The following is a 17,324-nucleotide window of genomic DNA, read 5'->3' on the forward strand; positions in this document are numbered from 1 at the left end:
CTATTCGGAATCATTCTATTGGTTAATCTATTGTCACATAGATAATAGGTCTCAAGTTCAAATTCATGTTTATGTTTTGAGTTTGACACCATTTCATGCATGAAAACAAATTGTTGGGCAGGCATGGCCTTCGATTCATAAGAGTCCTTCAGCTGTGATCTATTGCTAACCAGCATAAACCCCTACAAATGTATATATGGCCATACATAGCTGGGTGGGAGGTAGGCTCTTTCTTTTTAACTGTATCGGAAACCTAAACACTAAGCTAATTCATTTAGCAGACTCCCTTCTAAAATATGTATAAAGATAAACAAATCTTTCACCATATGCCTTACAGTAAACAGCTTTGGCATCAGTTGATCAGATTTTTCAACACTGATCACCTCCTCGACTCGGCATCGAATGCAACTGTTGAGGACAATCCCTTTCTGAACCTACTTCAGCCATCAACTAATCGAACCATGGCCATCTGTTGATGCAGAGAACATGTAGCTGTTGCTTGCGACCACCGAGTCCTTGTCACCCTGTAAACATGAGTTACATCATGCATAAGCTGATAATACACATGCCACACTAGGCCAAACTTTAAATGACTCGTCGTCGCCGGTATCAACTTCTCCGACATTGTTAGAAGACTGTACCTGCTCATCCTGGATCATAGTTTGGGTTCCAGGGGCCGAAACTTTCAGGTGGCTTCTTAAAGAATGCTGCAGTCAGAAGATGTTGGTAAGGTTACTCAAACTAGACAGAAGACCTCTCTCTATTAAAGACTAGAATTGGGAATATCTTTATCCTCTACATATCAAACTAACACATTCACCCATATATAACTTTGCATATATAACAAGACATTTTAACTTTGCATAAAACAATTTCGTATCATAATTGTGGTATCTCAGTTACAATGTTTTGCGTTTTGCGTACAACTGTAGTTCTGCTCAAGAAACAGCTGCTAAATAGAAGTAATGGACCAGAAATTATCTCTTAATCAGCAAAAGCTTGAGATTAGGGTAAGCCATGAATGTTGATGAAAAACAGAACGCAATGTCGTAAGGCCCCCATATGCTTATGATACTACAGGTTCTTGACTTTATTTCTCATTTTTTTAATTTAACAATGAAAATAATTGGTAATTAATCTGAACAATGAAAATCTCCAAACATGCAAGATTCAGATGATTGTATAAGGAGAATTCTAACTGATCATACAATCAGTGTTCATATATAACAAGGGTAAGTCAATCATTTTGTGATGTTTCACAAACCTTGTTTGCCCACGTTAGACCACAAGCATTGCAAAGAGATTTTGGTCCAGCTGGCCCACGGCGCATCATTGGAGTAGAATTTTTACTGGTTCCACAGTTGAGGCAACTGCATGATTCAGACAGTATTAGTTGCAACAACTGATGATGATACATTGCAACATAAATTAGGAGATAAAGACAGAAAAGAAGAATGATAAAGAAACAACACAGGAACAAACTTATAGCTGGTTATTTTGTGCTGTTCTAGTTTTCTGCTATGAAACACTAGTCAAAAACCAGGCCAAATAATTATCATAGCTAAAAACAAGAAACTCACAAGGCATGCTGATCTTTCTCTTCTTGATCATTGCTTTTTGCAGGATCCCAACTTGATGTGACTGATGCCACTTCCTCAGAATTTGCCTTGGATGATGCAAACTGACCCTTATTACGCTTCATCCTAAATCATGGAGATATATATTATGATCGATAATTTCTAAGTAACACTAGCATAAGGATTAATCCCAGACTTAATCTAGGTGGTGTATGTTTGAAAGAACAATTTCTGCAAATCATATATATAAATATTTTCTGTCTCGATTGCTTCATCATAATAACAACAACAATAATAACAACAAAATAAAAAATCCAACTATTTAGGATCGACTACATGAATCGTTTGCCACCATTAAGATCTGTAAAATATCATATATTTAGTTAAGTTTAGAGTACTTAAGTCTATAAATATAGTTTATATTAAAGTCTTTTTAGGTTTTCTTCTACCCCTGCTCATACCACTAACATTAATCATTTTACCTCATCTAATTATTGCATTGGGAGGCCTCCTAAACACATGCCCATGCCATCTTAAATGATTTTGTCATCTTATCCTGTATCGAAGCAATACCTAATTATTCACAAATAAAAATATTTCTTTTCCTATCTTTTCTAGTAACTCCACACATCCATCCAATACAGTAAAAAGCAATAGGCGTCAAAAAGCACCATGGTCCTAAAATGACTGAGGCGCTTGCCCAAGTAAAGTGAGATGCTCTTGAATATTATAATTTAAAAATTATATATCATGATTAATAAAAAAATTAACTAAAACTAAAACTAAAATAACACATCAAACTATAGCGATAGCAATAATACTCGACATTTTATTATTGATTCACTAAGCACAAAAGGCAACTACTGTTCACTACAACAAGCAACTGGTGTTCTCACAAACATAGACAAACAACCAAGATAAATAGCAAAGCAGCAGCTGATCTAAGTTTAAATTAACAAACAACAATGAAGTGGTAGGGTAAACGGGGAAGAAAGTCGCGGTGAACAGGGAAGAAGGCAACGGTGAACTATCACAGACTTAGCCGATTTTGCTTAAGTCATGTGGTGCCCTTGCGTGTCTGTTCGTAAAGGGTCAACCTCCCCGAAACCTCTCATGGTCCTTTAAGGACTTGAAAAAAAAAGACAGGTTAGAGGAAGTATTTAACTTGGATCCCATAAGTAGAAATTTCAAGAAATACTTGATAGGCAATACAAATTACAAACATGGGCTTTGCAAACTCCGAAGAGTCACGTGACAAAGGGTCTAAGGTGGTTCGCCACGGCCAAAAGTCCCCACGACACTGTTGTAGTATAAGACAACAAACCATCCCTAGACAATATCTCAAAGGACCATCCAGTCATGTGCCACCCAAATAGCTCTAGGGTGTCGTACTGGTTGACACTCCACACCACTCTACGGAGCTAGAAAACCCATAAAATGACTATTTGGATAGCTTATTTTTAGGCAGTTTTGCCTCTATGCAATAAGTGTACATGACCTATATTTACAGGACTAAAACGGCTACAAAAACCAATCAAATGGGGCTATCAAGCCTATTGCAAGCCTTTTACATAATGTGCAAAACATGAACAAAACCGAAAGACATAGATATACACAAACATTACATCGAACACCCTTTATACAAATTTGTCCTTGATAGAATGACAAAGAGGGAGGGGAAGAGGGAATAACGATTGAGGAAGGGGTGGCTACAACGAGGCGGGGGGCAGGGCCGAGGTGCTGCGATGCACGTAAAAGGGCTACCGATTAACAGGGCAAAGGGAGGGAGGGGAAGAAGTCACCACTACTGCCAGAGGAAGATGTCATCGTTGTCGCTGGAGGAAGATGTCATTGCTGTCGCTGGAGGAAGGCATAGCTGCTATCGCTAAAGGAAAACGTTATCAGGGAATAAGGTTGCTGCCATCATTCACCTATGGGAGGAACTTCGTTGCCATGTAGGAACATAGTGGGAAAGAGGATTTCTGCGTTAGGGTTCTTCTTGTGTGTGGTTTCTTGCTTTCTGCGATAGATAACTGGTTCAAACGAACCAATTGTCTTGTGTTTGGTTCGACTCATGCTTAATAGATAATTGGTTCAATCAAACCAAATAGAATTGTTTAGTTCAACATAGGTTCGACCTGACTTAAGTTGAACCAGGCAGGCGCCCGACCCGCCTAGCGCTTGGGCCCAAGCGCGGCATTTGAGTGAAGACGCCTGCCCAGCCCAATAAGTGGGCGTTTAAGTCTCGCCTCGCCTCACCTAGGCGCCTAAGCGAGCGCCCGGGCGTCCGTTGACTTCACTGCATCCATCTCAGCATTCTCATCTTGATAACATAAACTTTTTATATATGTTGTTTCTTAACTGCCTAACACATATTTATAAAGTATTATTGGTCTCAAAACTGTCTAATAAAATTTTTCTTTTAATTTTCAAGATATTTGATAATCACACAAGACTCTTTACGCCCCTTGCCATTTTAATCATTTTATTTTTACTCTATGAATAATATCTTCATCGATCTCGTCATCTTATTAAATAATTGATCCAAAATACCTAAAATTTTTACTTAAAAAACTTTTTGTTCATTCAACTTAACTATATTCTCCTGTCTATTCATAGAATTACTAAAATTATATCTTATAAATTCAATTTTAGTCCTACTTAATCTAAATCCTTTAGTCTCTAAGGATTTTCTCCATAACTCAAATTTATAATTAATTTCACTTAAGCTCTCATCAACTAAGATAATATCATCAGCAAATAACATACACCAGGGAGGTCTATCATATAAATAATTAATATGTTCATCCATTATCTATGTAAAAAAGTAGGGACGTAATATGGATCCCTAATATAATCCTATATTACAATGAAACTCACTAAACACACTTCCTATAGTTCTAACACTAGTAGCTATATTATCATGTATATCTTTAATAACATTAATATAATTAATGAATACACTTTTCTTTTCTAAAACCCATCACAATAGATCTTTATGAACCCCATCATATGTTTTCTCTAGATCAATAAAAACCATATGCAAATCCAGACATAAAACTAAATTGCTTTTTAGAGATATTTGTTTTAAATTTTATTCTACTTTCGATAACTCTTTCCTAAAGTTTCATAGTATAACTCATGATTTTAATTTCTTTATAATTTAAATAATTTTGTATGTTTTTCTTATTCTTGTAAAATGGTACTAAAAAACTCTTTGTTGATTCATCAGATATCTTTCTGAATCTTATGATTTTGTTGAAATAAGTTAGTTAACTAAGCTACCCCCTTATCCTCTAACCTTTTCCTCAATAAGAATACTATCAGGTCCTACACTCTTAACTATTTTCATCTTCTTTAATGCATCTTTTACTTCACTAACTCTAATTTTATAAACAAATCTATGATTATTAAATCTACCATTATTATTTATCATTACATCTAAGTCCTATGTGAAATATTTATTAAATAAATTATAAAAATAATTTCTTTATCTTTCCTTAATCTCGTTACCATTAAGAAGTATTCCTTGATCTTCATCTTTAATGCATCTAATATTACTTAAATCCTTACTTTCTTTCCCTAACTTTAGCAATTCAATATATATCTTTTTCATCATCTTTAGTACCTAGTTTATTATAAAAATTATAATAAACTTCATATTTTGTCATACTAACCACTTTTACTGTCTCTTTTTTAGATTCTTTAAATCTTTTAAATTTCTCCTCATTTTTATAATTTTACCAATCTAGTAAAAAATTATTTTTTAAACTTCCTCGCACCAACACAAACTCTCATTTAACATACACTTCTACCTTTAGTTTCACTAAGAATCTCCTTTATTAAGCTCCTAATCTTATTAACCATTGTAGTCCAAATAATATTAATATTATCTTCATCTATGTTCTAAGTCCCTCCCTCCCTTTCCATCCTATTCTTAAAGATCTTTACATTATCTTTAAAATTTCACCACCTAGTCCTAGTAAATTTTTTTACTATTTTTTTCTTTTTCTATTTTCTATGACAAATATCTAATACTATAAACCTATGTTGATTAGTCGAACTTTTACCAGGTATAACTTTACAATTCTTACAAATAACTTTATTTACTTTATCTACCTTTCTAGTAAGAAAAAAGTCTATTTGATTACAATTGAGACCACTCTTATAAGTAACCAAATGTTTATCTCTTTTCTTAAAGTATTTACAATTATAAGATCATACAAAGTTGTAAAGTCCAAAATCATGCCATCATTTTCATTTCTCTCCCCATAACCAAAGCCCCCATGCACCCTTTTCTATTCATCATATGTTTTGCCTATATGATCATTCAAATCTCCTCCGATTATAATTTTTTTGATTATTTCTTGAATCATATCATCTAATTTTTTTTTAAATTCTCTTTTGGTTTGATCATTTAATCTAACTTAAGGGGCATTAGCACTAATGATATTCAAAACATCTTATCCTTTCACAAATTTAGTACTATAATTCTATCTCCAAGTCTTTTTACATTTACAACATTGTTCTTAAGATCCTTATCAATAACAATTCCTATACCATTTCTGTGTTTAATTTTTCCCCAAATATCAAATTTTAAATCTGGTACTATGAATCTCTTTAGATTTTTCCCTTATCCACTTAGTCTCTTGTAAGCAAATCATATTTATTCTTCTTCTAATCATAGTATTTACTAATTTTAATCTTTTCTTTAAAAGTGTTCCTATATTCCAAGTTGCTAATCTAACCCTCTATTCTTAGACTAACTTCTTTACTCCAATTGGAAATAATAAAAGACCCATGCCTACTTGGCACCATATCTAAGCACCGATGTGATGGGCCGCTTCTGGACGACCTCCTATCCCACTGTTTGTAGTTTGAGACACGTAGGTGGTGAAAGTGCCTCACGTCACTTCCGGGTGACAACCTAGCTCGATACTGAAATCGATTAAGACTCATGTTCATAAGATCTGACATAGTTTTACGCTGATTGTCAGTGACCTAATGCAATCCTCCACTTTTCTCATCCGGCCTTGGAACCAACATTGGCGATGTTCTCTAATTATGCAAAGATACTATATGCATGTAACGCCATGCACAAAGGAGATGGAGCATATTAGTTTGGTTCCCAATTGGGAGTTAATGATAAGATAGGGCAAGTGGCATCTCTCCCTCAACGAAATAATAATAACAACAACAATAACAACAACAACAACAACAACAACAACAACAACAATAATAATAATAATAATAATAATAATAATAATAATAATAATAATAATAATAATAATAATAATAATAATAATAGTAATAATAATAATAGTAATAATAATAATAATTTTGGCATCTCAATTATAGTGATGATATTAGTTAAAGGAACATCTATGTTTAAATTATCCAGGGTTAACATAAATCTTATAATGACAATGAAAAACTTATACCTAGAAGCAACTTCCTTTCGAACAGTATATAGTACTTTCTTCTTGAAGCATAGGTTCTTCTTCTTCTCCTTAAACCGCAAAATAGAAGCAAGCCGTTGACCATTTTTGGATCCTGATGCTTCATCTACACTCTGGTAATGCACACATAAAACTGTAATGAAAGAATTAGTTGAAAGGTAATTTGATGGGTGATGAAGTTGCTGCATGAAATACCCTATAATTTTGATGAGAGGGTACTGCCATGCCACCAAATTCAGGTGATTGTTGCCCATTCAAAAGTAACAGAACTGCATGAACCTGAGTAAGACAGTTTAAGAATCTATCAACAAAATAAATATTTGTCAACAGGAAGCAAACTTGAAATTTGAAAAATAAAAAAAATATGGCAATGATCTCCAAAAGGTATCTGTTCTAAAGAAAACTTATTTTCTAGGTAACGTTAATTAAGAACAAATTAAATGCTAACGAAGGTAAACCAACATGATAATTGCTTGTTTACATCAAAAAAGAAAAGTATCATGTTCCTCATAAGTCTATTGCTACAATCAAAAGTTGATATAAATATGAAAGGCAAATGAGGAACTGAAATACAGATATAAAAAAAATCTCAAAACTAGTATAGTTTGGTAAATGTGTTGTGCATTAGTGGTACTGGAAATGGAGGTTAAAATAGATATAAACATGACTATGTGCAACACACTGGATCACTGAGAACTTAACTAGTTCTGATACTATATGGCATATGATATAAACATGTAAGAAGAACCAAGGCAAGAGCTGAAGCTTTGTCTCACATTGATCAATTCTTAATAATTTTCAGTAAGGTTACCGGTCTTTCTTGAGTAGATAATTCCTTTAATTGCAGAACTTTTGGATTTTTTTTATCAAGTTGTTTATGTGAGTCAGCAAGCCATTTTTAAGTTATGATTTTAAGCATAATAGGCTTATTTGATAATAATCAAAATAAATTTTCTCCAACTTTAAGAGCAGAGGAGGTCAGTTATAGTACATGGGATTGAATTGTCATACTCATCTCAAAGGACTTCACCGAAAAATATAGAATGGCATGAGGCTTTCTAGTACTTGGGTGGTGACAATATGCTGGATTTTCTTAAAGTTCAGAGCTAAAATAAATAACTTAGGAGTACATAGATAAAACAATCAAAGAAAGAATCCTTCAGAAATGGGTGCCAATATAGCAAAGTGTATATATACACACACACACACACACTTCTTTTGTGATAGTACTCAACTGGCAAGAAAAGATACAGTGTTTCTCAGACTTCTGACACTGGAACTAAGGTATCTCTATTTGTAATTGTGTAACATATGAAACTAAAAACTTAATCAACAACTATGTGTAGCTCTTAATTAATACTAATTTTTCATTGTTTTTACAATCTGTAAGACATAACATCTTCCTTCATCACTGACATGTGAAGAAGAATGCAGAAAATTTTCAAGCTGTAATCACCCCTTAAGGATCCACCACACTAAGGGACAAGAAGGATTTCAAGAGAAGTCGTTATGATGTAAATCCGGAATAACGTAAGTCACACCACTCCAGAACTGTACTGCAGCATTCTTGCCTCAAACCATTATGGTTGGACCATCTTGAATATCCAGGAGGGAGCTCTTTGGCAAAGAAATGGATTTGTGACAATGATTAGGTTTACATCTTTGATATGGATGATCAAAATATCCATCCTCAGCCCAAGAGACACTATCCTCGAGTCAAGATCGAAATCAACACCAAATCAAGTCCTGAAGAGTTCAGATCCTCTTTTTAGTGTACTTTCCTCCAGAGTTTTAGAAACTTGTGAAGCCCTCTAAAGTCATGATTTGTATCAATTTAGTTTCAGAATGTCTGAACATGAGTGTAGTGTCGATAGGCTCTTGAACATTATAGAGTCCTAAAACATAGGGGTTTTACAGGAGCTTTTGTGATAATACAGCTTGCTAAGGTCGAGTCTGATTAGATATAAACAAGGGAAGAACAAAAAAATAAACAGATAGAGATTTAGGGAATAATCTCGAGCAAAGCACGAGCTCAAGTTTGAGCTATTCAAGAACATTGAGCTCTTTTGATCAGCCCTCAAAGAAACAAGAAGTTTAAAGGAAAAAAATTCAGCCCAAATAGCATCATCCTTCAAAAAATCAGAGTAAAGGTTACATATAAATAAGGTTGTTACCATTTCAATTTGATCTGAAAGCCCCCACTGACTTATGTTTCCGGAGAATTTTTTTGGATAAATGATAAAAAACATCAGATTACATGCTTGAATGAATAAGACAAGGAGGATCGCAATGAGTATATTGAAGTAAAAGATATAAAATAACAAATTAACTATAAGGAGAAATTATTGAATGCAAGGACAAACAGTTAATGAACTTGAGAAAGCAAGTTGCTATGGCTTCATATAGCATTGTTCTTTTCTAGGATTATCATAATGCAAACAAATTCAGAAGTTGGATAACATTTCGAAGTTAATAAGCACTGGAATCTACATTCTACTCGAAGATTTAGGGAAATTTAATCAAATAAAAGCATTATCATAAAGACAGGAAAAACAAACTAGGATGCCCCCTTTTGACTTAGGTGACCAAGGCTCAAGTCATGAAAACATCTATGCTTGTAGAGGTAAGGTTGTATACGATCATCCTAAAATCTTGCATCAGCAAGAGCCTTATGTACTAGACTGTTCACTAGAAAGAAAGGGAGAGCAACAAAAGATGAAGACATTTTTTTATAAAAATTGCAAGGATGTCCTCTGCTCAAATCAATGTGATCCTTATAGGGCTTTGAGGTCACCTGAGGCATCCTAGTTCTTTGATTTCAAGTATGAAACACAAGATGGTTAAATTTCAGAAAAAATCTAACTGAATTACAAAAAATTACAATATTCAGAAAAGGTAATCAATTGAAGTCCAAAAGATACCTATGCATCATAACGTTTCATACTAATAATTAGGAGGGTGCACTTAAGTTCCTAGGAAATGTCATGTTTCCCTCTTGTGTATGTGACAATAGTGATAAACACTTAAAAGTGAATCAAATACTTTTGTGCTATTTCTCCATTGAATACATGATAAAATTATGAGATTAACAATTTGTATTAGATTTTAACTATGGCTTTCAGTTGGCCTACGATTTTGCACTGAGCAGGAATTTTGTGTTTAAACGTTTATAGATTCAAGTGGCTCAAGGCAATGCATCCTTGGTCATACCGATACACGATTTAGACATTCAGAGGATGTTATTAATTACCTTTATATTCTTAGGTAAACTGCATTATGCAACAATGATTCTAGATTCACCATGCATAATAACAAATAACAACAGAATAAGTTTTACAGTAAAGGCTGAAAGCCACCATAAATCTAATCAACTTATCATTTTTTTCTTCTCATTTTGTTATTCTCTATGCCCTTGCGTGCAATTCTGATTCATCACGTCGGCCAAGAGATCTCACTCCACACACCTTACGACGGACCTACATAATCGTCCGATCCCTTGTGCAATATACTGAATTCACAGGTGCTGATGGGTATCTTTATCATGTAAAATTAGGTTCTCAGGTTGTTTCGTCTATTCTCGTACGGAAACATCAGAAGCACCGCAATATGCTTTTTATTATTTTGTATGTAATCGATTGCTACGATTTCTAACCAATGCACCAGCCGATTGAAAGGAAAAGGACGCCAAATCAGGCAATCCACCAATCAAAGATATGGAAGTCACAAAAACCCTAAACCCCGCAACAGGATTCCTAAACCCTCGTAAACCTAGGAAACATGAAAGAAACAGAAAAAGAAGTGCCGAATTGTGTGACGTATCAAGGAGAAAGGAGGAGGAGAGAAATAATCTTGCTTTTTCTTCTTCCTTACCCTTTCAGGCTGTACGGAGTCGAAGATGTAAACTTGTCCCTGGAAAGAGAGGGTGAGCTGATTCGGCCCCGGCGGCTGCGGTTGCAAGGGCGTGCTACCCTCGATCGAGGGCGCCACCTCGGCCTCTGCCGCCGTCGTCGCCGCACCGATGCCGTCGATCTCGGAGACGAAGTGTCGCCCCCGCATGAAAGGGTCGTCGTCCATGCTTCCGTACATCGCGACCAGCGAAGGAGAGCAGACTGGGAAAGAGAGCAAAGAGAGGAAGGGTTGGTGGCGGAGCGTACGAGAAAGCGATACGCCACGTACCGGGCGGAACCTTTTATAGCCCCCCGAGTCCTCCTTTGGTCTCCCGAGTCCAACCCCAATAGAATTCATGTCCGCACGTGCGCTCCATCCCAGGGACCTGCTAATCCTACGTGCTCCTCTCACGCAACCTGACGAGCGAGACCCATGAGCCCCAACTCGACAGCGGGCCCCACTCGGGTAAGTGGCCATTCTCTGTCCGCTAAGTCGGCATCCGCAGTTGTGGCACGTGTGGCGCACTCCATTTACCTCACCATTGCCATCGCAATTTGGCAGATGTGACTCACGTGGCCGTATTTCGAGAATTCGAAATCTCATTTTATATATTTTACATACAAATACTCGTTTAATAAAATTTTATTTAATTTATTTATCTTAAATTAAGAATTTTAAATTTTCATTATATTAATTTTATATCTAAAATATGAGCCTCATATATCTGACTCATTTACAATTTTTATCCTTTGATTTAGTTGTAAACATATATATATATATATATATATATATATATATATATATATATATATATATATATATATATATATATATATATATATATATGTTTCTCGTGTCATAAAGTTGATACAAGAGAAAGTAGGTCATGAACTTAAAAAATGGAAAAAAATAGAATTTTTGTCATCTTTGTCTATATCTTCAATTATTATTTATTTAGTCTCACCTATTATAGGTACTAACCCTTACTAATACATAAGTCAGCTGTGTAATATTAAAGGAAGGCCAGCATTTATTGAGAGAGCCATAATTTTCAGAAATAGACTGTATTTTGATAATAATAAGTTGATTACTTGTTATACATGTTATTTGATTGATATTAATTATGTAAAATTAATTGTTGAGTTAACAAATATTTTTAATTCTTATCGTTGGATAAGAAAGTAAATCTAAATTAGAATTATTTATTCTAAAAATATTTCATATATCTCTATGTTGTGGAGAAATTTATGTATGAAAATAATCTGAGTGTTTTTATTTTTCTCTGTTATGAGTCTAGAAATAATGAGAAAACATCTTAAAGATTTATTATGTGAGAGAAGCTATATATTGCTCTACATTGCATTAAATATAGCCCTCAAAAGGTCAGTCAATCAATGATTAAGCTATGGTGGGTAGGAAAAAGAGCAACCTTTCATTTGGCGTTTGGTGACATAACACATAAGACATACAGAAGTTATGACCTCTAAATTGGTAGCTCTCACACTACGACATGTGGAGAACATATGAAGACGCTATACAAACTGTCGTGCAGATGATTCATTAGAGTGAGGTTTTAATTGCAACGTATCTTTAATTACGAGAGACGCGAAGTCGCATATCCCGCAGCACATTCCCTTCCCTCGGCTTCTTTATACTCACACATCTCTACTCCCAACTGCGAGCTCACCATGGCTGAGACGGAGGTCGAAGGCCGAGACGAGGAGGAGACCCATTCATCGTCGTTGTCGTCGCGGCCGTTGCCGTTCCACAGGCTTCTCAGCTACGCCGACGCAGTAGACTGGGCGCTGATGGGGTTGGGATCCGTGGGCGCTGTCGTTCATGGCATGGCTCAGCCCATTGGCTATCTCCTGCTCGGCAAAGCACTCGAAGCATTTGGGAGCAACGTAGGTGACCAAACCGCCATGGTTGAAGCGCTGAAGAAGGTGCACAAGACATGTTCGACGGTGTAGAGTTCTTGACATTCGTGTGCATACGTTTAGCTTTGGCATGGTTTGCATGTAGGTGATTCCGTATGTGTGGTACATGGCGGCTGCTACGCTTCCTGCAGGAATGCTCGGTACGTGAAGAACATACTAGAATGCATACTCATCTTGTCATTGCCCTAATCTACATGGTTGCAGAGATCTCATGTTGGATGTATACCAGCGAGCGACAAGTAGCACGGTTGAGGTTGGCGTTTCTCAGAGCAGTTCTTCACCAGGATATTGAAGCCTTTGATACAGAGTTAACCACCGCTAAGGTCATGGCAGGAGCAACACACCACATGAGCACCATACAGGACGCCATTGGAGAGAAGGTATGCACGAGCTTTCCCAGAAGCCAAATGAACCTTTGTTTACACGATAAGAGGATATCATGGCGTATTACTGTTGCAGTTGGGTCACTTCATCTCCTGCTTCGCCACTTACTTTGCTGGTGTTGTGATCGCCATTGTTTGCTGTTGGGAAGTAGCTTTGCTCTCTTTGATGGTGCTGCCCATGATTCTGGCCATCGGAGCTACATACACGAGAAAGATGGAGGGTCTATCGGCGTTGAGGATGTCGTACTTGTCTGAGGCAACATCAGTCGTAGAACAGGTGCATATCAGTGTTTGCAAAGCGGTCTTTTCGACAAACACTGAGTTCTCGTTGAACTCTGCATCTGCAGACCTTATCCCACATCAAGACCGTGTTCTCTTTCGTTGGAGAGAGCTCCTCGTTGAAGTCCTTCACTCGGAACGTGAAGCAGCAGTACGCCATGAGCAAAAAAGAAGCTGCAATTAAGGGGTTGGGGTTGGGCTTGTTTCAGACCGTCACGTTCTGTTCTTGGGCTCTGGTTGTGTGGGTAGGCGCCGTCGTCGTGACCGCAGGAAGAGCAAACGGAGGCGAGACCTTGGCAGCTATAATGAGCATCCTCTTTGGAGCCATGTATTTGGGCTAAAACACCACAATGATGATTCAATTTTTGATGTTACTTTGACTTCATCCTCAAATTCTCTTTACCAGTCTCTGTGTTTTTCTTGATGAAATCACAGATCGATCACCTATGCCGCACCAGACTTGCAGATCTTTAACCAGGCAAAAGCTGCAGGAAGCGAGGTCTTCAAGGTGATCGAAAGAAAGCCAAGGATAAGTTACGAGACAAAAGGAGAAAAGCTAGAGAAGATTGTTGGAGGAATCGAGATTAATGGGGTGTCATTTGCTTACCCATCTCGTCAGGATAAGCTTGTTCTGCAAGGCTTCTCATTGTCCATACCAGCAGGCAAAGTGTTTGCGTTGGTAGGTAGCAGTGGCTGTGGGAAGAGCACTCTCCTCTCCCTTGTCCAAAGGTTCTACGATCCAATTTCAGGTCTGCTTCTACATTCGAACACTTGGTGTTGACGCTATTGAATGTATCGTGCTAACCATTGGCACTAAATGCTGCAGGTGAGATTTCCATTGATGGCCACAACATCAAGGACCTGGATCTTGAGTTCCTCAGGAGAAACGTAGCAGCTGTGCCACAGGAACCATCGCTGTTTTCAGGCACAATTAAGGATAACTTGAAGGTTGGGAACTCGGAAGCAACCGATGAAGAGATACTGAATGCAGCATCAGCAGCCAATGCAGACTCATTCATATCTCTGCTTCCTGACAAATACTCAACCTGGGTAAGAGTTCAAGCCATCGCTAATTACTTGTGTTCTCTCATCATGTTGCTGTGAAGTAGCGAGAGCTGACAGAATCGATTCAGGTAGGAGAGAGGCAAGTGCAACTCTCAGGTGGCCAGAAGCAAAGAATAGCTATTGCACGAGCAATTCTGAAAGATTCTCCCATTCTTCTTCTTGACGAGCCAACGAGTGCGCTTGATTCAGAGTCAGAAAAGCTGGTTCAAGAAGCCTTGGAGAAAGTGATGCAAGGAAGAACCGTCATCATCGTTGCCCACAGAGCATCGACTGTGAGCAATGCAGACACCATTGTTGTCGTTGAAGAAGGAAGAGTGGCACAAAGTGGAAGTCACAGTGACTTGCTAGTAAGCAGCACCTTCTATAATAACCTGTTTCACATGCATAACATGAATCCAGAGATGGGAGAGACCCAATCAAGGTAGGTGATCACTTGTTTAGCTGATGAAACCAATCGTAGATATAGCACCTGAAGTCTTGATCCACTTCTCGAGAACAGGAATACCACACCAGAGATCATTCAACACACACCAGCTTCTGAAGAACTCAAGGAACCAAAGAACCAGCCAAGTGATCCTCCCATAGGACGAATGCAAACCTCAAAGAGCAGAACTGCTAATTTCTCTAGAATATGGTTTAGGCTGAACAAGTTTGAGCTTGCAAAGACTGCTTTGGGCTCTCTTGCAGCAGCTGTCGCTGGTGTTTCGAAGCCATTGTTCGGGTTCTTTATCATGACAATTGGAGTAGCATATTACAAGCAGAACGCAAGGGAGACGGTAGGGAAGTACTCGATAATTTTCTGCGTCGTCGGTGTTCTTGCATTGGTTGCTCATACATTGCAACACTATCACTATGGTGTGGTTGGGGAGAAAGCCATGGGAAACCTCAGAGAAGCCCTTTTCTCAGGTAATAAGCATCTGTCTCTGAATTGCCATGTTTTGTATCTGCTTATTTTTGTTGCTCTTTCCTGCAGCTGTTCTTCGTAACGAAGTAGCTTGGTTTGAGAAGCCTGAGAACGGTGTGGGACTGCTTGCAACACGCATTGTTAGTGACACTTGCGTGATCAAAACCATCATATCAGATCGAATGTCCGTCATCGTGCAATGCATCTCTTCGATTCTTATAGCGACAACCGTAAGCATGATCGTGAACTGGAGAATGGGGCTGGTCGCCTGGGCTCTCATGCCCTGTCACTTCATCGGCGGCCTGATACAATCCAAATCAGCCAAAGGTTTCTCCGGTGACTCTGCTTTGGCTCACCAACAACTCGCTGTTCTTGCATCGGAATCCGCGAGCAACATCAGAACCGTGGCCGCCTTCGTCCACGAAGAGCAAATGATTACGAAGGCCAAACTTTCGTTGGAGGAGCCAATGAGGATTGGGAGGTTGCAGAGCATCAAGTACGGGATGATTCAAGGCACGTCGCTGTTTCTTTGGAATGTTGCACACGCAGTTGCCTTGTGGTACACCACAATTCTGGTCGATAAGAATCAATCCAGCTTCGAGGATGGTATAAGGTCGTACCAGATCTTCTCGCTCACAGTTCCTTCCATCACTGAGCTGTGGACTCTGATACCGACAGTCGTTTCCGCCATCGGCATACTGAAGCCTGCATTCGACATCCTTGATCGGGAAACTCGAATCCTACCAGATGTACCAGATGAAGTGAACTCTGAGAGAATATTAGGCGGAATCGAATTCGAGTGCATCAGGTTTTCCTACCCATCGCGTCCCCAAGTGGTCGTACTCGATAGCTTCGTCTTAACGGTTGAAGCTGGATCATCTGTGGCGCTTGTTGGGCCTAGCGGAGCAGGGAAGTCCTCTGTTTTGGCACTCCTCATGAGGTTCTACGATCCTGCCCAAGGAAGAATTCTGATCGATAGGAAGGACATAAGAGAATACAACCTGCGTTGGTTGAGGCAGCAGATAGGTTTTGTGCAGCAAGAACCACTTCTCTTCAGCTCCACCATAAGAGAGAACATCTGCTACGGGAACGAAGGTGCGTCAGAGGCCGAGACCGTAGAGGCTGCAACAGAAGCAAACATCCATGAGTTCATAAGCAGCTTGCCTGACGGATATGACACCATGGTGGGGGAGAAAGGCTGCCAAGTATCGGGTGGACAGAAGCAGCGGATCGCCATAGCGAGAACTCTGCTGAAAAGGCCGGTGATTCTGCTGCTAGATGAAGCCACCAGCGCACTGGATGCTGAAACTGAGAGAACCATCATGCGATCTTTGGGATCGAGCAAGTGGTGGAGACGAGAAGACACTTCATGCGGAATCACCAGAGTGACAGTTGCTCATAGGCTTTCTACGGTGATCAGTTCAGATATCATTGTGGTGATGGAGAAGGGTAAGGTGGTTGAGATGGGCAGCCATTTCACATTGATTGGAGAAGCTGATGGTGTTTATTCGAAGCTTTTCCATCTCCAGAACCAGTAGAATTCACCAACTTCCATTGACATACCAAAAGAATACATAGGAAAAGAAACTTTCATCGACGTTCCCTCTCGCGGATTGTGATGATTTTAATTGAGTCTTTTCTCCCTTTCTGAAAACCTTCATGAGTAAATTAGTCCTTCAAAACTTCTATAGTTCATTAAATATAGCAATATGCAATGTAGCAATCTTGGCCATAGCCGACGAGAACTATGGAAGATCTCTGCTGTTAGTACAACACATTGTCTTTAAGCTTCACTGTCTTAAGGAACGAAGTGTGCGTGTCTTCATGAGGAT

The 17,324-nt window shown here is 38.3% G+C and overlaps 1 protein-coding gene and 1 pseudogene across 1 annotated transcript; one reads left to right on the forward strand and one right to left on the reverse strand.

Annotated features, from left to right (window-relative positions):
- Positions 1-129: 129 nt before the first annotated feature.
- On the reverse strand, positions 130-11,203 carry LOC135624545 (GATA transcription factor 28-like). Its single transcript, XM_065128266.1, has 7 exons — positions 10,907-11,203; positions 7,232-7,315; positions 7,019-7,149; positions 1,581-1,703; positions 1,265-1,370; positions 642-707; positions 130-524 (listed from the first exon to the last, which is right to left on the reverse strand). Exons 1-7 carry the CDS (start codon positions 11,120-11,122, stop codon positions 447-449), a joined length of 804 nt encoding a protein of 267 aa, XP_064984338.1. The 5' UTR covers positions 11,123-11,203; the 3' UTR covers positions 130-446.
- A 1,409-nt stretch (positions 11,204-12,612) lies between these two features.
- Positions 12,613-17,186, forward strand: LOC104000565 (ABC transporter B family member 10-like; annotated as a pseudogene).
- The last annotated feature ends 138 nt before the right edge of the window (positions 17,187-17,324 follow it).

Source organism: Musa acuminata, chromosome BXJ2-10 (assembly GCF_036884655.1).
Source record: "Musa acuminata AAA Group cultivar baxijiao chromosome BXJ2-10, Cavendish_Baxijiao_AAA, whole genome shotgun sequence".
Lineage (NCBI taxonomy): Eukaryota > Viridiplantae > Streptophyta > Magnoliopsida > Zingiberales > Musaceae > Musa > Musa acuminata.